General features: G+C 45.6%; 1 protein-coding gene across 5 annotated transcripts in view; it reads left to right on the forward strand.

Moving 5' to 3' along the window:
• Positions 1 to 22,210, forward strand: part of NUGGC (nuclear GTPase, germinal center associated) — a 47,999-nt gene extending 25,789 nt beyond the window's left edge. For 2 of the 5 annotated variants that reach the window (XM_055428087.2, XM_088837829.1), the window contains 9 exons: positions 4,029 to 4,134; positions 4,513 to 4,646; positions 10,169 to 10,333; positions 13,157 to 13,314; positions 15,041 to 15,185; positions 16,681 to 16,789; positions 17,852 to 17,988; positions 20,114 to 20,204; positions 21,366 to 22,210. In XM_055428087.2, the coding sequence (XP_055284062.1) occupies positions 4,029 to 4,134; positions 4,513 to 4,646; positions 10,169 to 10,333; positions 13,157 to 13,314; positions 15,041 to 15,185; positions 16,681 to 16,789; positions 17,852 to 17,988; positions 20,114 to 20,204; positions 21,366 to 21,505 (1,185 nt within the window). In that variant the 3' untranslated portion in view covers positions 21,506 to 22,210. The remainder of the gene's footprint in view (positions 1 to 4,028; positions 4,135 to 4,512; positions 4,647 to 10,168; positions 10,334 to 13,156; positions 13,315 to 15,040; positions 15,186 to 16,680; positions 16,790 to 17,851; positions 17,989 to 20,113; positions 20,205 to 21,365) is intronic. The other 3 variants (XM_088837827.1, XM_088837828.1, XM_088837830.1) reach the window with 3 other exon arrangements.
• Positions 22,211 to 22,768: the final 558 nt, after the last annotated feature.

The following is a 22,768-nucleotide window of genomic DNA, read 5'->3' on the forward strand; positions in this document are numbered from 1 at the left end:
TTTGATTATATAGCCATTCATAGAAATGTCTATGCTTACTTTTTTAATTATAAAAATGATAATTAGGAAAAAAATATTTACGGAAAATGACAGACTCCTGGGACTACACTTACTGATCTCAATTTGGAAATATTTTAGAAAGGTGATTTTCTCAGTAGCATGGAGAACATGTGTGTGTTAAGTCGCTCAGTCGTGTCCAACTCTTTGCGACCCTATGGACCATAGCCCACCAGGCTCCTCTGTCCATGGGATTCTCCAGCCAAGAATACTGGCGTGGGTATCCATCCCCTTCTTCAGGAGATCTTCCCAACCTAGGGATTGAACCCACGCCTCTTACGTTTCCTGCATTGGCAGGCGGGTTCTTTACCACTACTGCCCCGTGGGAAGCCCAGTATGGAGAATGGATCGTGGGAATAGGACTGGCGAAGACTGGAGGTAGACAGATCAGCTGGGGAGGCTTTTTCTGTAATCTCAGTAGTGTTACAAAAATAAAAAAAGGAGTGATAAGAACCCGAGTCAGGCGATAACCACAGAAACAGAGTAGAGGAGCTGCGTTCAGGAGCCGAGAGGGAGCTCCATTCCATAGCTCAGGACGGCTAACTGTATGTGGCAGGTCAGGGAGAGCTGGGTTTTGATGTTCAGGAATGTCGTCTGAGCTGATTATTATATGGTATTTTGCCTTTGCTTTAGCAAACCTGTAAAGAAAACCTGCAGCACTGTTCCTGTGTGTTTCTCTTTTACTTGCACACGATCGCCATGCTCACACTTCTGACCCCAGATGTGTGGCGTTTTCCCCACACTGAACAATTCTCCCTGGTCTCAGATGGGTGCCTTACAGTTTAACTCAGTCTGACATTGTCTACTTGGAGAGAGGGCTTCCCTGGTGGCTCAGTGGTACAGAATCCGCCTGTCGATGCAGGAGACATGGGTTTGATCCCTAGGTCAGAAAAATCTCCTGGAAGAGGAAAGGGCAACCCACTCCAGTATTCTTGTCTGGGGAATCCCATGGACAGAGGAGCCTGGCAGGCTACAGTCCACGGGGTTGCAAAGAGTTGGACGCGACTAAACAACAGCAACTGGGAGATAGCATCAGACCCCACAGGTTAAGGGTTTAGTCCCACAAGACTGCCCCCACTTCAGATACAAATCGCAAGAAGTAGGTCCCCAGGTTATGCACGACTTCTGACTTCATTACAAATCGGTTTCTATGACTTCCTCTCCCTTGGATTCAGTTATTTGTAAGAATAGCTCACAGAAATCAGTGGATCAATGACTCACATTTACCAGTTTATTATATAATAAAGCATTTGATATAAATGAACAGCCAGATCAAGATATACATAGGGCACGCTCTGGGAGGCTTCCCGGGGCCGGAGCTTCTGCCCCGTGAAATTGGGGAGCATTGACTGAAGTGGCTCAGCAGCAGCAGCAGCTCTCCAAGTATGTGGATGTCCTCACCAACCTGGAAGTTCTCTGAACCCGACGTTATTGGGAATTTACGGAGCTTCGTCATGTAGACATGATCAACTATGAGCTACATTTCCAGCTCCTCTCTCCTCTCTAGAGAAAGGGGGTGTGCTTAGAAATCCCAAGGGATTCGGGAGTTCTGTGCTGGGAACTGGGGTCAGAGACTAAAGTTTAGAATGAAAGAGGCTCCCAACACCTCTTTGTATAAGGGTCTCAGGAGCCCTGTGTCAGGAATTCAGGGCAGAAGCCAATAGACAGACAGAGAGACAGATATTATTTCACAATACCTTATTGTTTTACTCAGTTTAAAGATCATATGAACTCATTGCTTTTCACAGAATTATTGTGTTCTGTTTGATGTTCAAGTTCCCATGTTGGCCAATGCTGCTGAGTCACTTCAGTTGTGTCCGACTCTGTGTGACCCCATAGACGGCAGCCCACCAGGCTCCCCCGTCCCTGGGATTCTCCAGGCAAGAACACTGGAGTGGGTTGCCATTTCCTTCTCCAATGTGTGACAGTGAAAAGTGAAAGTGAAGTCGCTCAGTCATGTCTGACTCGTAGCGACCCCATGGACTGCAGCCTACCAGGCTCCTCCATCCATGGGATTTTCTAGGCAAGAGTACTGGAGTGGCTTGCCATTGCCTTCTCCATGTTGGCCAATGGAAGCCCTTAATTTAAGCTGAATCCTTTTAGCATCAGACATTAAAAATCAATATCCTCATATCAATAACCTCAGATATGCAGATGACACCACCCTAATGGCAGAAAGCGAGGAGGAACTAAAGAACCTTTTGAAGAAGGTGAAAGAAGACAGTGAGTAAAAACTGGCTTAAAACCCAGCATTCAAAAAACTAAGATCATGGCATGCAGCTTCATGGCAAATAGATGGGGAATCAATGGAAACAGTGACAGACTTTATTTTCTGGGCTCCAAAATCACTGAAGATGCTGACTGCAGCCATGAAATTAAAAGATGCTTGCTCCTTGGAATAAAAGCTGTGAGAAGCCTAGCCAGCATATTCAAAAGCAGAGACATTACTTTGCTGACAAAGGTCCATCTAGTCAAGGCTATGGTTTTTAAAGTAGTCATGTATGGATGTGAGAGTTGGACTATAAAGAAAGCTAAGCAGTGAAGAATTGATGCTTTTGAACTGTGGTGTTGGAGAAGACTCTTGAGAGTTCCTTGGACAGCAAGGAGATCAAACCAGTCAATCTGAAAGGAAATCAGTCCTGAAAGTTCACTGGAAGGACTGATGTTGAAGCTGAAGCTTCAAAACTTTGGTCACCTGATGTGAAGAGCCAACTCATTTGAAAAGACCCTGATGCTGGGAAAGAGCTGCTGGGCAGAGAAGGGGGTGACAGAGGATGAGATGGTTGGATGGCATCACTGACTGAATGGACGTGAGTTTGAGCAAACTCCGGGAGATAGTGAAGGACAAGGAAGCCTGGTGTGCTGCAGTCCATGTGGTCTCAAAGAGTTGGATGCTACCTAGCAACTGAAAACAACAAGACGTTATAAAACTATCTTTGCTCCCTGGCAGCGAGTTTATATTCAGACCATTTTTTCTCTGCCCCAAGACCTATTACTATAAAAGAAACTTGGGTTTCTGTTAGTGAATGAGTGAGTGAAAATCGCTGTCATGTCTGACTCTTTGCTACTCCATGGACTATACAGTCCATGGATCCATGGAATTCTCCAGGCCAGAATACTGGAGTGGGTAGCCGTTCCCTTCTCCGGGGGATCGTCTCAACCCAGTGATCAAGCCCAGGCTTCCTGCATTGCAGGCAGATTCTTTACCAGCTGAGCCACCAGGGAAGCCCAAGAGTAGAGAATACTATTAAAAATAAAGGTTAGGGTACAAGGAGTACATATCAAAATGTTCATACAAGTAAAAGAAGTAGACAGGGTGCTATCACTGCCGAATGATTTAAGTGACAAAGCTAGATTTTTAAAAAATGGGGTTACAGCTAATTCAAAAAAATGAATGCACCCCAATGTTCACTGCAGCATTATTGACAGCTGCCAAGACATGGAAACAGTCTAAGTGGCCATCAACAGATGAATGGCTGGGTAATATTCTGCTGTGTGTATATATACATACATGCATATACACATGCAAATATATATACATATACAGACACCTTCTCCATCCATTAATAGTGCTTCTATGAACACTGCGGTGCATGTATCTTTTGGAATTAGAGTCTTCTCCAGATACATGCCTAGGAGTGGGATTGCTGGATCCCATGGTAACCCTTGTTTTTTTAAAGGTTAAATACACTTCTGAACTATTTTCTGTATACATTTCCATATACAAAAATAGAATTGCTAATTTTTAACTCCGCAGAGAATCTCTGCAACAATGTCCTTACAACCTCTGACCTTGGGAGGGGGACAGATGGGAACATCTGACCTTGAGAATGTTGCTCATTCCTTACGGGGCTCGTGCAGAACTGCAAGTGGATGAGCTAAAGTTTGCTGAAGGCTCTGGTGACGCGGGTGCATGACTGCCTTCGTGGTGGCTGAGTTATTCTGTTCCCTGTGTGCCTCTCTCACTTCAGAGGAAACTGCCAGCAGACTCCAGGGTTCTGGAAGCCTCTGAGTTGGTGTACACGGTCAGCGCCCAGGAGTACTGGCAACAGGCACTCCTCACCGAGGAGGAAACTGGTAACTTATATGCATATAAATTTGTGTATTTTTATTTCACTCACTAAAATTCTCAAGAATAAGCTTGCCACTCTGAGTTTCCCATCCTAGAACGTTCTGTGCCACACTTCTAGTTTGCCACAGTTCCCATACCTATGAGCAAATACGTTTGTGTTTCTGCGTTGTTGTGGTTCCTGATGCTTCACTGCTGACCTACCATCTGTAGTCGCTGATCCTAGCCTGGGGAAAACAGAAAGGTTGGTTTCATGAGCATCCCACCCACAGAGGACCTCAACTGAAATTGATTCGGACTGCCGTCCTGATCTGTTAATTTCCATGAATGCTATTTCCTATGAACTCTGGCCTTTTCAAACTGTTTGTGTTGCCTGTGAATTCCAGAAATCCCCAAGCTAAGAGAATATATCAGGAGAAGGCTCTTGGATAAGAAAAAGAGGATGGTGACCAAGTACGTCACGGAAGCTTTTGGCCTGTTGCTCCTCACAGACAGTTTCAGCTGCACGGACCATGTTCAGGTATGCTGGGGAGGCCCCTGGGCTATGTGTCCTTTGCCTCCCAGCCTGGGCAGAACCCTCCCTCTTACCAAGTTAGAGAATTAACTTGGAATGACTTTTCTTTTCTGACCAGAGGAACACCCTAAACTCAGAGAGTCTAAAGAGAATAAAGATAATCTGAGGGTTAACATTGTAACCTTTGAGTAAGCAAAGAATGTTTGATCTTTTTCTTTTAACCTGTGACAGATAGGCTGAGAGGAAAAGGTAAAAACAGTCACTTTGGCCTCTCCTGAGACTTGAATCAGTTAGAGTGTGTTTAATGGTAGGAGAGGTGTGTCTTCTTCTGCTGGAATAAGCTGAGCTTCCCTGGTGGCTCAATGGTAAAGAATCCGCCTGCCAATGTAGGTTTGATCCCTGAGTCGGAAAGATCTCCTGGAGAAAGAAATGGCAACCCACTCCAGTATTCTTGCCTGGAGAATCCCATGGGCAAAGGAGCCTGGTGGGCTACTGTCCATGGGGTTACAAAGGGTTGGACATGACTAAGCGACTTAGCTCACAAGCATGTAAAAAGGATATGCTGCTAAATTATAAGCTTGGAAGAAAAATTTGCTGCCAGAATAAATCACCCAAAGCATTGCTTCCTCATGAGGGATTGAATATACAGACAAGCATATGTAAAAACAGAACTTTGACCCACAGTCTGCAACCACCAGACTAGGAAGCCAACCCCAGATCTACAATAAACAGCTCGAGAAGTCAGCCTGCTCTATCTTAGACATGTGGGAAGTTATACTGCTATCTCTGATGACAATCTAAGAAGCAAAGCAATAACTTCTGTAACAATCAGCCCCAAATGGCCAGACCTTGGTTAATGACTAAGGGCTTCCCTGTGTGCTATGCTTAGTCACTCAGTCATGTCCGACTCTTTGTGACCCCGTGGACTATAGCCCACCAGGCTCAAGGGCTTCCCTAACCTTTTTAAAATTTTTTACCCTTCATCCATATTTCATTGCAAAGAGATTACCATGATGCTTAGGTATTTTAAAATATGAGCAGTGGTTGCTTATAAAACAGAAAAAGAATTTGTAACAACCTGAAACACACAAAAACAACCCATCTAATTCAGATGACTAGAAGTACGGCTGGAGAGTTACAGCTCCCATCCAAATTAAACCCTTTAGCAATGATGGCGTTGCCTTTAATTCTGCAAATGACACTGTCCCAGCAGACCGCACTGTTCTGTTGACATTCATATTTTTGCTATAACTGGCTAGTCATTAAACTCTCATCACAGACAACCCTGTTAGCTCATGGGCTTCCCTAATCTTTATCCCTGCTTCAACAAGGACCAATCAAGGAAAGATGAATATATTCATCATTTTAGAAATTCTACACAAAAGTGCCAAATAGAGCAAGATTTGTCATCTTTTCACTCACCCTCATGAATCACATGGGATCCCTGCTGCTAGGTCCCCACTCATGGCTGCCCCATGCCAGGGGTCTCTGTTCACGGTGCCCAAAGCCTTCCCACCCCTCTGCCTGCCTTTGTGTGTGTGTGCCTGCTCAGTCATGTCTGAGTCTTTGCCACCCCATGGACTAACCTGCCAGGTTCCTCTGTCTATGGGATTCTCCAGGCAAGAATACTGGAATGGAGTGGGTAGCCGTTCCCTTCTCCAGGGGATCTTCCTGACCCAGGGGTTGAATCTGCCCATATTGCAGGCAGATTCTTCACTGTTGAGCCACCAGGGAAGCCCCTGGCCTGCCTTTGAGTATCTGCCAGATGCAGATGATGCCCACCGACTCCCTTACTACAGCAAGCTCTGAATTGACAGCCTTTGGACGTTCTCCTTTGGTGTTTCTTTATTTCCATACTTGCTGTCATCTATCATCTTTGCTCAGCCAAGCTGTCTGACCTGTTATTACATAGAAAAGGGAAGGGTAGAGAAATGTACGATCGCGTTGGTCCCCATAACATGGGACAGTGAGCCTGGGAGGGCCCAGTGGAGGGACTAGCTGGGGCAGCTGGTCTGGACGTGACTTCAGTGTGAAAAGTGAGCAATGTTGACTCTTAAACAACATTCTATTTGGCTGCACCGGGTCTTAGTTACAGCATGTGGAATCTAGTTCTCCAGCCAGGAATCGAACCTGGGCCCCCTGCTTTGGGAGCTCAGTCCAGGGAGCCACTGGGAAGACACACAATATCAACTTTTAATAGTCCATGCAGTGTTGGTCAAATGTTTTTGTTGTTGTTGTTTAGTCACTTAGTCGTGTCTGACTCTTTGAGACTCCACACCAGGCTTCCCTGTCCTTCACCATCTCCTGGAGCTTGCTCAAACCCATGTCCACTGAGTCGGTGATGCCATCCAACCATCTCGTCCTCTGTCATCCCCTTCTCCTTGTGCCTTCAATCTTTCCCAGCATCAGGGTCTTTTCCGTTTTAAAAATTCTACATAAAAAGTGCCAAATAGAGCAAGATTCACCATCTTTTCCCTCATATTTCTTACTCTGTGTTTTGTTCTAGTTCTGTGAAAAAATAAAACAAAAAAACCTTTCTGGAATTTGAGATTTTCTACTTTGACTTTTGCCCTCTGAAATACTAGTGAAGGTTTTGACATTCCAACTTCCCCAAAAAATTCTTCGGGGTGAAAGTTGCCTTGCTGCCCAGCCAAAGATTGCTTTTGGAAGTGCTGATGGAAAATGAATCAGATGCGGTGCTGTGTGTGGTTGGTTGGCTTGATAAACACCGGGACAAAGCCTATTGCAGTCCAAGCTGGAGTGTGATATGGAAGTGCAGCCTCAGTTCTCTCCTTGTATCCAGACTCTAGGTGACAGAAGACGCAGAGGAGGGGGCTGGCAGGAGTTCTATCCTAGCCTTTTAGAGGGGGTTGCCAGCAGCCTTCCTCAAAATTCTTTGGCCTCACATATCAGTCTCAGCCTTACTTCTTTGATAGAAAGTTGGAAGGCAAGAGTTTTGTATTCTTTTGTATTCTTGGAAAAAAGGCAAGAGTTTTGTATTCCTTTGTATTCTGGGGAAAAAAAGCCCTAAAATTGTATGTGATGGACCATTTTTTTTTTAAAGATTGTGACTCAAACTCAAATATTAGAGGATAATGATTTTATTTTGCATTTATTTATATTTTTAAAATTAATTAATTTCACTTTTGGTCGTGCTGGCTCTTCATAGCTGTGCACTGGCTTTTGTCTAGTTGTGGCAAGCGAGGGGTACTCTCTTAGTTGCAGTGTGAAGGCTTTTCATTGAGGTGGCTTCTCTTGTGGTGGTTCCCAGGCCCCAGAGCACGGGCTGTAGTAATTGTGGTGCATGGGCTGAGTTGCTCTCTGGCCTGTGGAATCTTCTCAGCCCGGGGATTAAACCCATGTCCCCTGCATTGGCAGGTGGATTCTCAACCACCGGATCCCCAGAGAAGTCCAGTTAGTGGTTTTACATGAACAGGGATCTCACCTTTATCTTTATGAATTAATAGGAAGTTGATTATGACAATCTCAATGCTGAATGAGCCCTGCATTTATTCATAGTAGATGCCAGCCTTTTCCCCTTTCTTCATTCCCAGCCCTTCTGCTTCTTATCATTCTTTTCCTTCTTCAATAAGGATTCGTTGAGAGTGAGCCATTGTGAGAATCTTGCCTGTGGCGTTCCTTTTCATGACTTCTTTCTTCTTTCATTTTGGTCATCAGTGACACCACAAATTTCAAAGAACCCAGCAAGCACTCTGAGAAAAAAGTCCTGCTTATAGAATTCCGGGGCTTCCCTGGTGGCTCAGGTGGTAAAGAATCTGTCTGTAACACAGGAGACCGGAGTTCGAGCCCTAGGTCAGGAAGATCACCTGGAGAAGGGAATCGCAACCCACTCCAGTATTCTTGCCTGGAGAACTTCGTGGACAGAGGAGCCTGGTGAACTACAGTATAGAATTCTAACTAGCGAAAACTCTGAAACTTCCCAGGGCATGCCTGATGTGGGATAGTTTCCATAAACTTCTGAAACTCATCTATTCCGAGACTCAGAATGTAGGAGTTTGAGGCTATTTTCAGGATCATTCAACTTACTTCACAGACAATGCCCTTGAGGATTCAGGGATGATAAGTCATCTATGGAAGGTCACACCTTAATGCAAGAGCTATTTCTGTCATCCAATTTGGAATAGAATTTAAAATCCTATGTTATCCAGCCATTTCTCCATGCCACTCACTCCACAAACGTTTATGGACTGCACTCCCCGTGCCATGCCTGGAATAAACAAGCATGAATAACAGTCTGTCTCTTCAGCAAGGTCCTGGCCCAGAATAGGGAGACACGTGGCCCAAGGGAAATACAGCATAGCAAGAGTTACCAAATGCAACGGGAGCCCAGGAAAGAGCACCCAAACTCTGCTCACCCCAACTCTGCTGGGGGAGTCAGGGACAGCATGACACGAGAAGTGCCTTTTGAACTTTTTTCTGGGAAGATGAGAACGTGGGCAGAGCCTGTGCACAGCCAAAAGGATGGCACATTTGGAGAATGGCAGCAAGTTCATGGGCAGCTACAGGGGAGGACCTTCTGGGCAGAGAGCTGGTGATGCTGGAGAAATTGGTTGAATTCTGGCCAAGAAGGACCTTAAGTGCTGAGCTAAGGAGTGTGGCTTCTTTCCACTGCAGGTGGACACTGCATGGTCTCCAGGGTTCTCATACAGGGGCAGGCGCTACAAAGTTCCCAGTTTGGAACCTAGAGGTCAAGACAGCCTCTGGTGGTCACTCCCTTGAATATTTGAATTGACATTTCTTCCCTGATTAGACTGTTCTCCTTTGAAGCAGGAACCAAGTCTTTAGTTTGGTGGTCCTATAGCTCTGCTATTTATTCCAAAAGGTCACTGTTAACCTGGGACTTGCTAGAAGCATAGAATTCCAGGTGCTCAGGTTTGAACCAACTTGCCCAGTGAGTTCTATGCACATTTTTCTCACACAATTTGAGAAATCCTATCCTCTCAAACTGCACCAAGTTCATTAAATATTTGTCAAATCAGATGTCATTGGAAAATCTCTTTTAATAATGGCTGGATTTTTTAAAATATTTACTCTTTCCAATAGCCTAATGGATTATGCCACTAAAATAAGTTGTAGGAGGCATATATTTGTTCTATTTTCCAATCCCACAAGTGGCTTTCCCGGTGGCTCAGATGGTAAAGAATCTGCTGCCAGTGTAGGAGAGTCAGGTTTGATCACTGGGTTAGGAAGAGCTCTGAGAGAAGGAAATGGCAACTCACTCCAGTATTCTTGCCTTGGAAATCCCATGGACAGAAGAGCCTGGCAGGAGACAGTTCATGGGGTTGCAAAGCATCGGAAATGACTTAGAAACTAAGCACACACGTGTGCCAACCCACAAAGCTTAAGTAGACCTGGGACTGGAGGATGCTGTACTGGGTGAGAAGGTGAAGTCCACTCTGGGGGTTAGCTCAAGCTCAACCTGGACAGGCTTAGAGGAAGCAGACCTGCAAAAGCCGATGCCTGTAGGGAGGGCATAGCCTCATGCTCCTGATGCTCCTTGTCCCTAGAATGAATACTTGCACATGAGTGGCCTGCGGAGATTTGTGGAAGAGAAGATACAGTTGCTGGAGAAGGCCATTGACCAGTGTTTTGCCCACATAGCACAGCCCCTGCAAGAAGGGATCTGGAACGCCAGGAGTTCCTACCGACGCATCCTTGGGGCGTGCCTGGTGGTGAGTGACCCTCGACAGGGAAAACCATGATATTTGGTGAGGTCTGTCTGATCCCTCACCTACTTTTCTACTATCCCATTGCTTTCCAGAGAAATACAGAGTTGGAAGAGATTGGGAGAGAGTGAAAATTGCACACAGGAAAGCATATTGAGTAACTGTTTGACTGTGCGTTGCAAGGACTCAGGGAAAGGTACATGGTTAGGGAGAGTTGGAATTTAGGATCTGAGGGTCTTGTTTTAAGTGCCAGCCCCACCAAACACCCTCTCTGTAGGTCTGGGTGAGGCCCGAAACCCACTTAAGCCTGTTGGATTTTTCTTCTATAAAATGGGGATGATAAATACTTGTCTAGTCTATTTCACAGGGGTGATGTAAGTATCAATTAGATACACATAAGAAAGCATCCTGTAATCTCTCACTTGGCATATAAATTGTTGTTTTATCTTTTAATTAGTTATGTGACGTTTCTAAGGGATGGCAAAGGGGAGGAGATGGTTAGATAGCATCACCGACTCAACAGGCATGAGTCAGAGTGAACCCTGGGAGATAGTGGAGGATAGAGGAGCCTGGAGCTGCAGAATCAGACATGACTCAGCAACTGAACCACAAGGGACGGGAGATAAGAAATGTGTATTGTTGTTTAAGCCATGAAGTTTAGGGTAATTTGTTTCATAGTAATAGGTAACTAAGTGACCCTAGGAAGAACTGTTTCCACACGATGGGAGAAGACCCAGATCAAAAAAGTGAATGAGTAAGTGGGTGCTGAGCAAGTGAAGGCAGGAGGTGGGGACCAGTCCCCTGAGATGACCTACTTGGGGAGGAAGGAGCAGCATCAGGCATCTTCAGGCCGTCACTAGGGCTCTATCCTAGGAACTATCCCCTGTCTCCTTAGCCCTTCAATGGCTTCTTTCTCTGTGACTACAGACACACCTGGGGAATTCCTATTGGATAAGCAGCTTGCCTTGTGATCAGACATTTCGGCAAATATGTATATACTGACATCATAACATTATATGATATAGTAAAATAACCTAAATGTCTAGTGATGAAAGAATGGTAAAGTGAATTATGATGCATCCATATGATATTATGTGGTGGTTAAAATATTTTTGGAAGTATTTGCAATGAATTCAGGAAATGCTTATGTTATAATATTAAGTGAAGTGGCAGACTATTAAAATACAGATAGCTAGACAGATCTGATAGAGAGATGTGGATAGATACAGTATGCTGCCGGTTGTACCATGCTGCTGCTGCTAAGTCACGTCAGTCGTGTCCGACTCTGTGTGACCCCATAGACGGAAGCCCACTAGGCTCCCCCTTCCCTGGGATTCTCCAGGCAAGAACACTGGAGTGGGTTGCCATTTCCTTCTCCAGTGTGTGAAAGTGAAAAGTGAAAGTGAAGTCACTCAGTCGTGTCCGACCCTTAGCGACCCCACGGACTGCAGCCCACCAGGCTCCTCCATCCATGGGATTTTCTAGGCAAGAGTACTGGAGTGGCTTGCCATTGCCTTCTCCGGGTTGTACCATGCTACACAGCCATTAACTTAAAATATATTCCCCTAAAACATAGATCACTGATTAATGATCACAAGTGCTTCCCTGGTGGCTCAGATGGTAAAAGAATCCGCCTGCAGTGCAGGAGACCCGGGTTTGATCCCTGGGTCAGGAAGATCCCCTGGAGGAGGAAATGGCAACCCACTCCAGTATTCTTGCCTGGGAAATCCCCATGGACAGAGGAGCCTGGAGGGCTACAGTCCATGGGGTTGCAAAGAGTCAGACACAACTGAGCAACTAAACAAAACAACAATAGTCACAAGGCCCTCTACTGAAATTCTGGTCAGTGCTAATGTATTTTATATTCTCTTATTCTTCCCTTGAGACTCAATCACCATGCGGCTAAAATCGGTTGTCTCTAACAGCTCTAGCTTCATAATTTTTTTCTTCTCATTTGTGAATTTATGTTTCTGGGAAAAAATATGACAAAGATATACACATCAAGTCACAGTTTATCAAATATTTAATAAAAAATATAAAACTCTGGGCTGTTCTTGGAAAATCTGAAACATACTTGTAGTGGAGTCAGAGCACATTTGTATTTAAGAACTGCTCATTTAACACATGTTTATCAAGCATGACACATGCCAGGACCAGACGGTGAGGACGTCATGATGGATGAGACACTGGGCTTAATCTCAACCAGCTGATGATCCATTGCATCACCTTGATGAGTAAAGAGACAAATGTGAAGCTGCTGTATGTGAGCAGAGACAGTAGAGGATGTTTTGGGAGCTCAAAGTGGAAGCTCCTGCTGACTAGAGGTGTGACTGCTAGCCTCTTGTGTAGCTTAATAATGAGTAGCTTAATTGGAAGATCATGTCTCTACTTTTCCCAGTAATTCTTGCTAATAGTGTTTGGGATCTAGACTAAAACATCCCAGATAGATCCTAAACTAGTACACAAGTATTACTGATAATTTCGTTTTACTAAAAATTAGACTAATTGAATGAGCTTCCCAGGTGCCTCAGTAGTAAAGAATCCAATTGCGATGCAGGAATATGCATGTGATCCCCCTGTTGTGAAGATCCCTTGGAGGACAAAATGGCTACCCACTCCAGTATTCATGTCTAGAGAACCCCCTGGACAGAGGAGCCTGGTGGGCTACAGTCCATGGGGGTCACAAAGAGTCGGACATGTCTGACTGACTGAGCATACACAAGGGCGCGCGCGCGCACACACACACACACACACACACTCAAGGCAATGTAGGTCTGATTCCATGAATTCTAGGTATCTACTAACTCTGTTATCTTATTGTTTATCCAGAGGAGTAGAGGAAACCAGGGCTTTCACCAGACTCTGAAAGCGGTTTGCCTGAAAAATGGCATCTATGCCTCCAGGACTCTTGCGAGAATTGATCTGAATGAAGCCATCACACAGCCCATCTATGAACAGATTGATCCTGTTTTTGGGCGCATTTTTAGGTAAAGAAATCCATTTGGCTCCTCTGTGAACAAACATCCTAAGAACGTCTGGGCCAGAGTCTCATCTTCAAGAATTTGTTCTTGGGATCTGGAAGGGTGCAGAGCTTGCAACTTGAGGAGGAAAACTCAGTCTTTGGCAAAACACAAAAGCCTTCTTGGTTGGGTTTACTTAAAATTTTCCCGTGGTGACCCGGAGTGCAGCTGGAGATGCTACTTTGAGACTAATGTTATAATTCCTGTTATTTTTCAAATATCTCCTACAGGCAGCAGGGGATCCATTTTCTTATGGACCTGGGCCAAGGATAGGGTATTTTGGTTGGAAAGTGTGGACTTAAGGAAACACACAGCCTTTGCAAATTTCCCTGAGCATGAAAAGGAAAAATGGCTCAGGATGACTCTGCTTGTCCTTTAACACATGGCTTGGGGTTTAGGGGCCTGAGCCTTCACAGCGCCTGCTCCTTCCCTTCTTCCTTGGCCTCCAAAACCTCCAAGGAAGTTTTGGACCTCCTTCCACAGAAACAGAGTCTTCTATTCCTCACTTGTCTTCAGCCTCCATCCTTCACCCCTGGTATTTCACCTGGCCCGCCACCTGTTTGAACCATTCAACTTCTGCTCAATACTCCCTGCTCCCCAACCTTCCTTTAAATTTGTTTTTCATCATGCCATTCCACCTATGCCCACTCTCCCTGTTTACACGTCTGTAGGGTAAACTCCAAATTCCTTGGAATAGAGTGCAAGACATTCCACCTGCCTCCAACTGGCCTTTCCCATCCTTCCCTGCCCTCCCGGCTTTTACCAATTTGAGGGCAGCAGAAAGTTACTGAGACGTACTAGGAACTGTGCTAAGCACTTTGCATGCATCATGTTATCATATCCTTCCAAGAACCCTCTGAAGTAACTCTGGTCTTTTTGCAAGTGAACACACTGCCATTGGGAGGAATCACACAGCTTTCCCAGGGTCACTTGACGCACAGGTGGAGATCTAGGACTTCAAGGCTCTGCCCTCTCTTCTGCTCATCTCATACCCCTGGGATGTCCTGAAACTTAGTTCACTATGTCGTCACTGGGGAGAATGCTGCCTCCTCCTTTTCACATCCCTAAGCCTCACACAGGCTTCCCTGTGGCTCAGCGGTAGAGAATCTGCAGGATCGCCTGCAATGCAGGAGACATTGGGCTCAGTCCTTGGGTCGGGAAGATCCCATGGAAGCAATGGCAACCCACTCCACTATTTTTGCCTGGAGAATTCCATGGACAGAGGAGCCTGGCAGGCTTCAGTCCCTGGGGTGACTATGAGTCAGACATGACTCAGTGACTAAACAACAACAACAACAAACCTTGCCCATCTTTCAAGGTGTAGTCCATCCCACCCTTTCAAGTGGGAACATTTGAGTAGCAGAAAGACTATGAGTTTTGAGGTCAAACAGATCAGTGTCTAAGGCCTGACCCTGCTGCTCACTAGCCATGTGACTCTGAACACATTTTAGCAGCCATTTCCAAACTTCAATTTCCTCATCCGTAAAATGGGTGTCATTGCACTGACCCCATAGGTTTTTATATCAAAGGCCTAGCACGGCACAGTGCTTGGAACATTGAAAAAATTTTATAACTATTAGAGCTCATCACCCTTCTCTTAAAAATGAGTAAAAGAATACCAGCTAGTTAATTCTTTGTTTTAATCCCACAATAGCTGCTGCTGTCCCTTAACATTTTACTTTGCTTTCCTCAGTAGGTCTGGGAAGCCCAGTGATGGTTCAGCTCTGATCCCCCACATAGATGCTTTTAAGCTCTCTCTGCAGGAGAAGATGACTGAAATTGGGATAAGAAATGGCTGGAAGTATGACAGCTATAAAAAGAGTTTCCTGATCCAGGAGGTAAGATCCTTATAGAGTGAAGAGGGCAATGAGCCTGGGTAGTGGTTTTCTTCCCAGCAGGATTTTGGAGGTTGCCTGTCTTTCCCTACTTGTTCTCTTGGAGTGTCTAGGCTCTGGGTAGACCTGATAACAGATGCTATGAGATACAGAATATAGCAGGATGGAGGAGAGAGAAGAGATCCTGGAGGTAGCAAGCTCTGTTCCCCTGAGAAGCAGCCAATAATAAGTGCTGAGATTGTCAAACAGACTCAGTTCCCAGGAAGTATCTTCAAAGAGTCTTTAGCTATATAAACATTCGAATCTACTGATAACAGTCTCACTGACTTCATTTTTGCCAGTATCATGAAATACCATCCATAGCAGTGAAGTTTCAAGAAGTGTCATCTTTTTGCAGATTACTTTTTAGTTTTGAGTCCTCAAGACTCTTATCTGGGACTCATTTTCTTAGTCTGGGCTGTCTTAGTCTGTTTAGGCTGCTATAACAAAATACCATAGACTGGGAAGCTTACAAACAACAGACATTTCTCAGTATTCTGGAGGCTGGAAGTACAGGATCAAGGTGCAGGCAGATTTGGTGTCTGCTTGGGCCCACTTCCTGGTTTAGGGGTGGCTATCTTTTTGCTGTGTGCTTACATGGCAGAAGGGCACAGAAGCCCTCTAGGGTCTCTTCTATAAAGGGCATCATCCCAACTGAGAGGGCTCCACCTTGAGTTCTAATCACCTCCCAAAGGCCCTACCTCCTAATGCCATCACACTGCATTTGTGCTTAGTTGCTCAGTTGTGTCTGACTCTTTGCAACCCATGGACTCTAGACCACTAGGCTCCTCTGTCCCTGGGATTCCCCAGGCAAGAATATTGGAGTGGGTTGCCATTTCCTTCTCCAGGGTATCTTTCTTACCCAGGGATTGAACCCAGGTCTCTTAAATTGCAGGCAGATTCTTTACCATCTGAGCCATCACATTGGGGTTTAAGATTTCAGTGTAAGAATTTTGGAAGACATGACTATGTACAGGCCCACAGCACAGGCCCAGCCCAAATTACATGAGAATCACCTGTGCCCCCTTACCCTTCCCAGAGATGCCCTGTCCCATAACCATGCATACACCTGAGTTCAACTCTGTAAATACTTATTGAGTTGTCTGAGGCACCGGGCACTACAGGAAGCATTTTGGGATGTAAAGATGCTTAAGACAAAGTTTTGGAACTTTCCTGGTGGTCCAGTGGTTAAGACTCCGTGCTCCCAATGCAGGTGGTCTGGGTTCCATCCCTGGTTGGGGAACTAAGATCTCATATGCTACAAAGCATGCGCCCCCCCCAAAAAAAAGACAAGACAAGGTTCCTGCCTGTAAGGGAGGAGCTCACAGCCTGGTAGTGGAGGAGGTGGGAGCAGCCGACAGTAACCCGGGCAGAGGAAATGGCACAGCCCATGGAAACCCCTGCCTTGCTTCTGTCAAGGGACTGTCACAAAAGGCCTTTTATTGATGTGGATTCTCAGATAAGTGCCATCCTGGGAGGCCTGGAGGGACACATCCTCAGAAAGAAGAGGAAGATTTATGAATCTCTCACCACCTCTGTTCAGAACGACCTGAAGCCCTGTTATGAAGGTGGGGGCCCCAAGGGCAATGTTTCTGCTTCCTCCGGGGTCTGTCAGCTCCTTTAGCATCCTTGTCTGCTGTCCCCCCCTTAAAGCATTTGTCCTTCTATGTCCTAAGCACCCATAACACTCTCGGTCTACAAATTAAAACCCAACAATTGCAGAGGGGTGGGGAGAGGTCAGTCATGAACCGCTTTTATCTGTTTCCAGTTCTTTCATCCACCCTTCATCTAGACATTTTGCTTCTCTCTGCGTTGCATTGCAGCTAATTAAACTATAAAAGCATTTGTTGAATTCTCATTCTTATTTTAAGCACCTGTAAACTCACTTGCCAGCTTTTTCTTGGTTTGTTGGTCCCATTGATTTTTTTCTGGGGTGGTGGTGGAGTTTGGAATTTTGTAAACTTCTGCTTAGTTCACTCATTAGGTTTTCTACATGAAATGATCAAATATTGATTTTTTTGTATTACGTTGCTCTATTTCCATGGTGTAGAAAATGATGCTACATGTATGACTATAACATGCAAATACGTATGGTTATGTAGGTGTGTATATGTGTGCTCAGTTGTGTCTGAGTCTTTGTGACCCTATGGACTATAGCCCACCAGGCTCTTCTGTCCATGGAGTTTCTCAGGCAAGAAGACTGGAGTGGGCTGCTGTTTCCTACTCCTGGGGATCTTCCTCACCCAGGGGCTGAATCCACGGCTCTTGACTCTCCTGCACTGCAGGCAGATTTTTAACCACTGCGCCACCTGGGAAGGCCCAGGCACGTCTATATGTATATGCACATGTGTACGACATGACTGAGCGACTTCACTTTCACTTTTCACTTTCACACATTGGAGAAGGAAATGGCAACCCACTCCAGTGTTCTTGCCTGGAGAATCCCAGGGACAGGGGAGCCTGGTGGGCTTCCATCTATGGGGTCACACAGAGTCAGACACGACTGAAGTGACTTAGCAGCAGCAGCAGCAGCATGTGTGTATAGTTGGTTTGCTTGTCTTTCTTTCTGATGCTAAGGATATCTAAGCAAGTCCTGTTTGAGGTGTTACTGTGGCTATCATTTTTGCCAGAGGCTGCACAGATCACGGGCAAAAAAGCATGTGAAAGAATGAAAGACGTCCTCAGAAGAGGGGTGGACCGGCAGGTGGCCGAGGGCATGTTCGAACGGGCTCAAGAAAGGATGCAACACCAGTTTCAGCAGCTGAAGGTATTAAACTTACATGGTTTGCGTTCTGGTCCCAGAGGGCTCCTTGGGGGGCCTGGGAAGGAGGGGTAGAGATGGAGGAAGTAGTAGTTGTTTGAGCCCCGACAGAGCCGGATGCCTTCTGCAAAGTGGGCTCGACTGACGCCCGTGATGCGGGGAAGAGGCCAGCCTCCCCTTGGCTTCTGCCTCTACCGCCGTCACGTGCTGGCTCGGGCTTGCCTCAGCCTGTGACTTCAGAAACTCAGTGCCTCCAGCTCTCTCCTGCATCCTTTCTCTTTCCTGTGTCATCACTAAGATCACTGTGATCGCTAGAGGGGACCCAAAGTGCTTCACAAACGTGAGCTTATTGAATCCCCAGCAAGTCTGTGAGATAAGGTGCTATGATTGTTCCCACTTTACAGATGAGAAAACTGAGGCAGACAGAGATGTATCAACAGGTCACAGAGCCAGCAAGTTACAAGAGTGGGAATTTGGGACCAGGTAACCCAGCTCTAGCAATAGTATTTTCTCAAGACATACTTAAAAAAAAATATTTATTTGACTGCACCCAGTCTTCGTTGCAGCATGTAAGATTTAGTTTCCTGATCAGGTCTTGAACCCAGGCCCCCTGCCTGGGGAGCATGGAGTCTTAGCCACTGGACCACCAGGGAAGTCCCCAGATCTTTTTCTAATGAGGGAAAATGTCTTGTCTACATAAAATACCTATAGATAAATGCCAACCAACTATTATAGATCTGTTCCTTACAGTACCTGGCATAGATTTTGGTGAGATTCTGTCCATCTCAGAAGACAGTTCCTGACAGTTTCCTGGAAACTAAGTGCTCTGTCAAATGCACTTGGGCCATCCAGTCCAGTCCTGGGTCTCTTAGTTTGTCGGCCTCCTCTGCAAGTAATATAAATTCTTTGCTTTAGTCCAAGCTACTGCTAGCCCGTCCCTGGCCAATAGCATTTCCAAATTCATCAGCCTCAGTCCAGGCTTAGCTGACCTCTCCCAACCTCCCAAGGCCCCGGCTCCTTGCTATTTCCATCCACCTCTGGACTAACCTGCTTCCTGAAACATCTCCAACCTCTTGTGCACACGCTCCTCTCCTCCCATCACCGCAGTTTTGGAAAATCCCTTTCTCCACGACACAAACCGTTAGTTATTTCTCTTGGATCGGGCTAAGAGGTATCTCATTTACCAGCAGCAGTTTAGTTTCCATCATCTCACATATTACCACTGCCTACAAATACCTGCAGAAAATTTGCCAGATTCTACAGCTGCCAATCCCCACTGAGTACATAAAAACTGGCCCTTAAGGTGCCCAAGAAAACAACTGCTCTGAAAAATGATTAGCAGGTTGATCATGTACAAATGTATCTTAAATGACAGACATGCAAGAAGGTGCAACTGGGCAAGACCACAGAGGGTTCCCATTCTCCGATCTCACAGACAATGAAGCTAAGGCTAAGGGCCAAACGTACTAGCACAAGGTTCGCAGATGCAGCTGAGACTAGAACTTTGGTCCAATGCACTGGTGAAAAGATCGTGTCTTGGAGTCAGGAGATGAATGTTCAGAACTAGGCTCTGTCAGCATAGTGGAAAGTCGAGTGTTTTTCAAAGGGTGGCAAGAGATGGTTAAAAGAGGGAAATGGTTTTAGCTGATAAAAGGACTGAGAGTAGCAAGGAGGCATATCTCAGGCAGTTGGAAAGTTATCTATATATTAATGGTGTGTTATGAAAATCAGGAGGTCGACAAACATTTAGGCAGTGACTAAACTCACGGTGGGCCAAGAGGATGATGACCAGTGCTTCGCCGCTTTCTCTGCTTGTGTGGTATCTGTTCTCCCCCGACACCTGCCTCCCTGCACCCGCATTACTCCCGATTCGGTCCTTCAGCAGCAAAGTACAATCACCGAGTCTAGGAAAGGAGCTATGAAGGCAGGCGGGACCCCTCAGATATGTTGTCCTGATGACTCTAGTCACCCAGGGTATCCTCAAGGGGTCCACCCTTGGACTTGACTTTGGTTTTGGCAACCCTGGTCCCTACACTCTCTGGTTGGGGAATGGGGTGGGGTCCCTTTCATTAAGATTCCTTCCCCTTTAGACTGCACCATCCTAACAGAATGACTGTCCTTTGTCGTGTAGAATGGAATCACGGAGAAGGTGAAGGGCAGCATCGCTACCATGCTGACCCTGGCTTCGTCCCCAGGGGATGGGCTCTACAAGGAGCTTGCAGGTAAACAGATACAAGCTTTGGGTACTCGGGAGCAAGACAAACAGTCTCAGGGTTCTGACTCCCTTCTTGGCCACAGTCTTGGCTCCCATCACTGGCCAGCTCAGGGTGGGTGAGTCTGAGTCATGCTATGGGGCATAGAGGTGCAAAGGGAATTGGAGAAGCTTTCGGATCAATGCCAGAGCCAACCCCAAGGTCACCCTGAACTGTCCCTTCACAGGGACTGTGTGTGTCGAGGTTCTCCAGAGAAACAGGACAACAGGATGTGTATGTCTCCCATACACACAAACATACGTGAGGAGATTCATTTTAAGGAACTGGCTCGTGCAACTATGAAAGGTTCATGAGTCCAAAATGTGATAAGGGAGGCCAGCAGGCTGGAGACTCAGGAAAGACTTGCAGTTCAAGTCCAACAGCAATCTTCCAGAGAACCAGGAAGAGCCATTGTTGCAGATGAAGTCTAAAATCAGTCTTCTGGAGAATTCCCTCTTGCTCAGGAAAGACCAGCCTTTTGTTCTAGTCAGACCTTTAGCTGATTAGATGAGGCCCACCTACATTGCATGGGGCAATGTGCTTTACTCAGATTCCACTGATTTAAATGTAAATCTCATCCAAAAATACACTCACAAAAACATCCAGAATAGTGTTTGATCAACTATCTGGGCACCATAACTCGGACAGGTGGAGACATAAAATTAACCATCACAGGGATATCATCTAATCACAGACCATAGGCTAAAAACCCAAGATGCCAAAACAGAATTTAGAATGGGGACAGCTGGGAGGAGAGGGAATGGAGTAGGAGAGAGATGCCTGGAAAAGACTGGCGGAGGTTTGGCATGGGGAGTGCTTCGTGTCTCCCTCCACTGAGCACTTGTGAAGCCTTGGTAAAGACCCAGTGATTTCCCAGACTTCTTCTATGGGTAGGTTTGTGTTTATTTTGAAGGTGCCCACTATGATCAGATAAGCCTTAAGGTAAGAGCAACAATGCCTGCTTTGATCAAGTTGTTTATAAAACACATTGATTGGACCATCTAATCTCTAAGTTCCATTCCTGAGCTCATATTCTGGGACAGTTGACCCAAGTCAGAACAGGATTCTCAGGGGATCTGTTTCCTGGGGACATTTCTGGAAAGGACACTAACTCCTGATGCTCTTCTGTAGATGTCAAAACTGAATATAAGGAGATGGAGAAGCTGCACAGAAGCCTGAGAGAGGTTGCTGAGAATGCAGTGCTGCGGAGGGGCATGCAAGACTTCCTTCTGAGAATGTCCCCCAGCAAAGCTGGCCCCCCAAAAACATAGGATTTAATTCTTGGGGCTTAGCCACAAGGGGATGGAATACAAGCCTAGAGACAATCAGATTTACTTGTGTTGTTTAAAAGCTAATAAAGAACATCTCCCAACTTTGGGAACTTTATAGGCAATAGAAAATCCATATATGGTTACTTTTGGCATAAGTCGAGTACAGAACACATCATTTCATTTTTATTCTATTGCCAACGAAACCCTCAGAAAGTCCTAAAGTTTTAGGGATGAGAAACTTGTGCCTCACTGAAGAAAAATACCTAAAGAGTGAAAACCTTATATGTGGAATCTAAAATATGACACAGATGCACTTATTTACAAAACAGAAAGAGACTCACACACATCAAAAACAAGATGTGTTCTTACGGTTACCAAAGAGGAAATGGGGTAAAGAGGGAGAAATTAGGAGTTTGAGATTAGCAGATACAAAATACTATATGTAAAATAGATAAACAACAAGGTCCTACTGTGTGGCACAGGGAACTATATTCAGTATCCTGTAGTAAACCATAATGGAAAAGAATATGAAAAAGAATATATACATAAATACACATGTATCTGTGCAACCAATCCATTCTAAAGGAGATCAATCCTGGGTGTTCATTGGAAGGACCGATGCTAAAGCTGAAACTCCAATACTTTGGCCACCTCATGCGACGAGTTGACTCACTGGAAAAGACTCTGATGCTGGGAAAGGTTGGGGGCGGGAGGAGAAGGGGACGACAGAGAATGAGATGGCTGGATGGCATCACCGACTCTGTGGACATGAGTTTGAGTGAACTCCGGGAGTTGGTGATGGACAGGGAGGCCTGGCGTGCTGTGATTCATGGGGTCGCAGAGAGTCGGACACGACTGAGCGACTGAACTGAACTGAATACATATATATTTATACAGTGTATGTAGGTGTGTATACATGTGTATCTGATTCACTTTGCTGTACAACAGAAACTATCACAACACTGTGAATCAACTAGACTTCAATAATAATAATTTTTCAAAAAGAGTCTTTAGTTTGGTCCTTGGTCTGACCCATAGGCTCCATCACAAGTTCTAAGTCACAGCCGATCCGTCTGCCCAGGAAATGGGACACTGGCTAGAATTAAGCAGAATGCTACCATCAGAAACATCACAACTGGGGTCCAGGGTGGCCCTTGATTCTGGAGGAGACAAGGGGAAAAGGTATGTTGCTCAGAAGCCTGGGAGGTGGGCAGGGAAAAGAATAGTTTTTGAAAACACAGCTTTAAATGCTGCACAGTATTC

Source organism: Moschus berezovskii, chromosome 7 (assembly GCF_049115385.1).
Source record: "Moschus berezovskii isolate FMDL1 chromosome 7, NW_MosBer_1.0, whole genome shotgun sequence".
NCBI lineage: Eukaryota > Metazoa > Chordata > Mammalia > Artiodactyla > Moschidae > Moschus > Moschus berezovskii.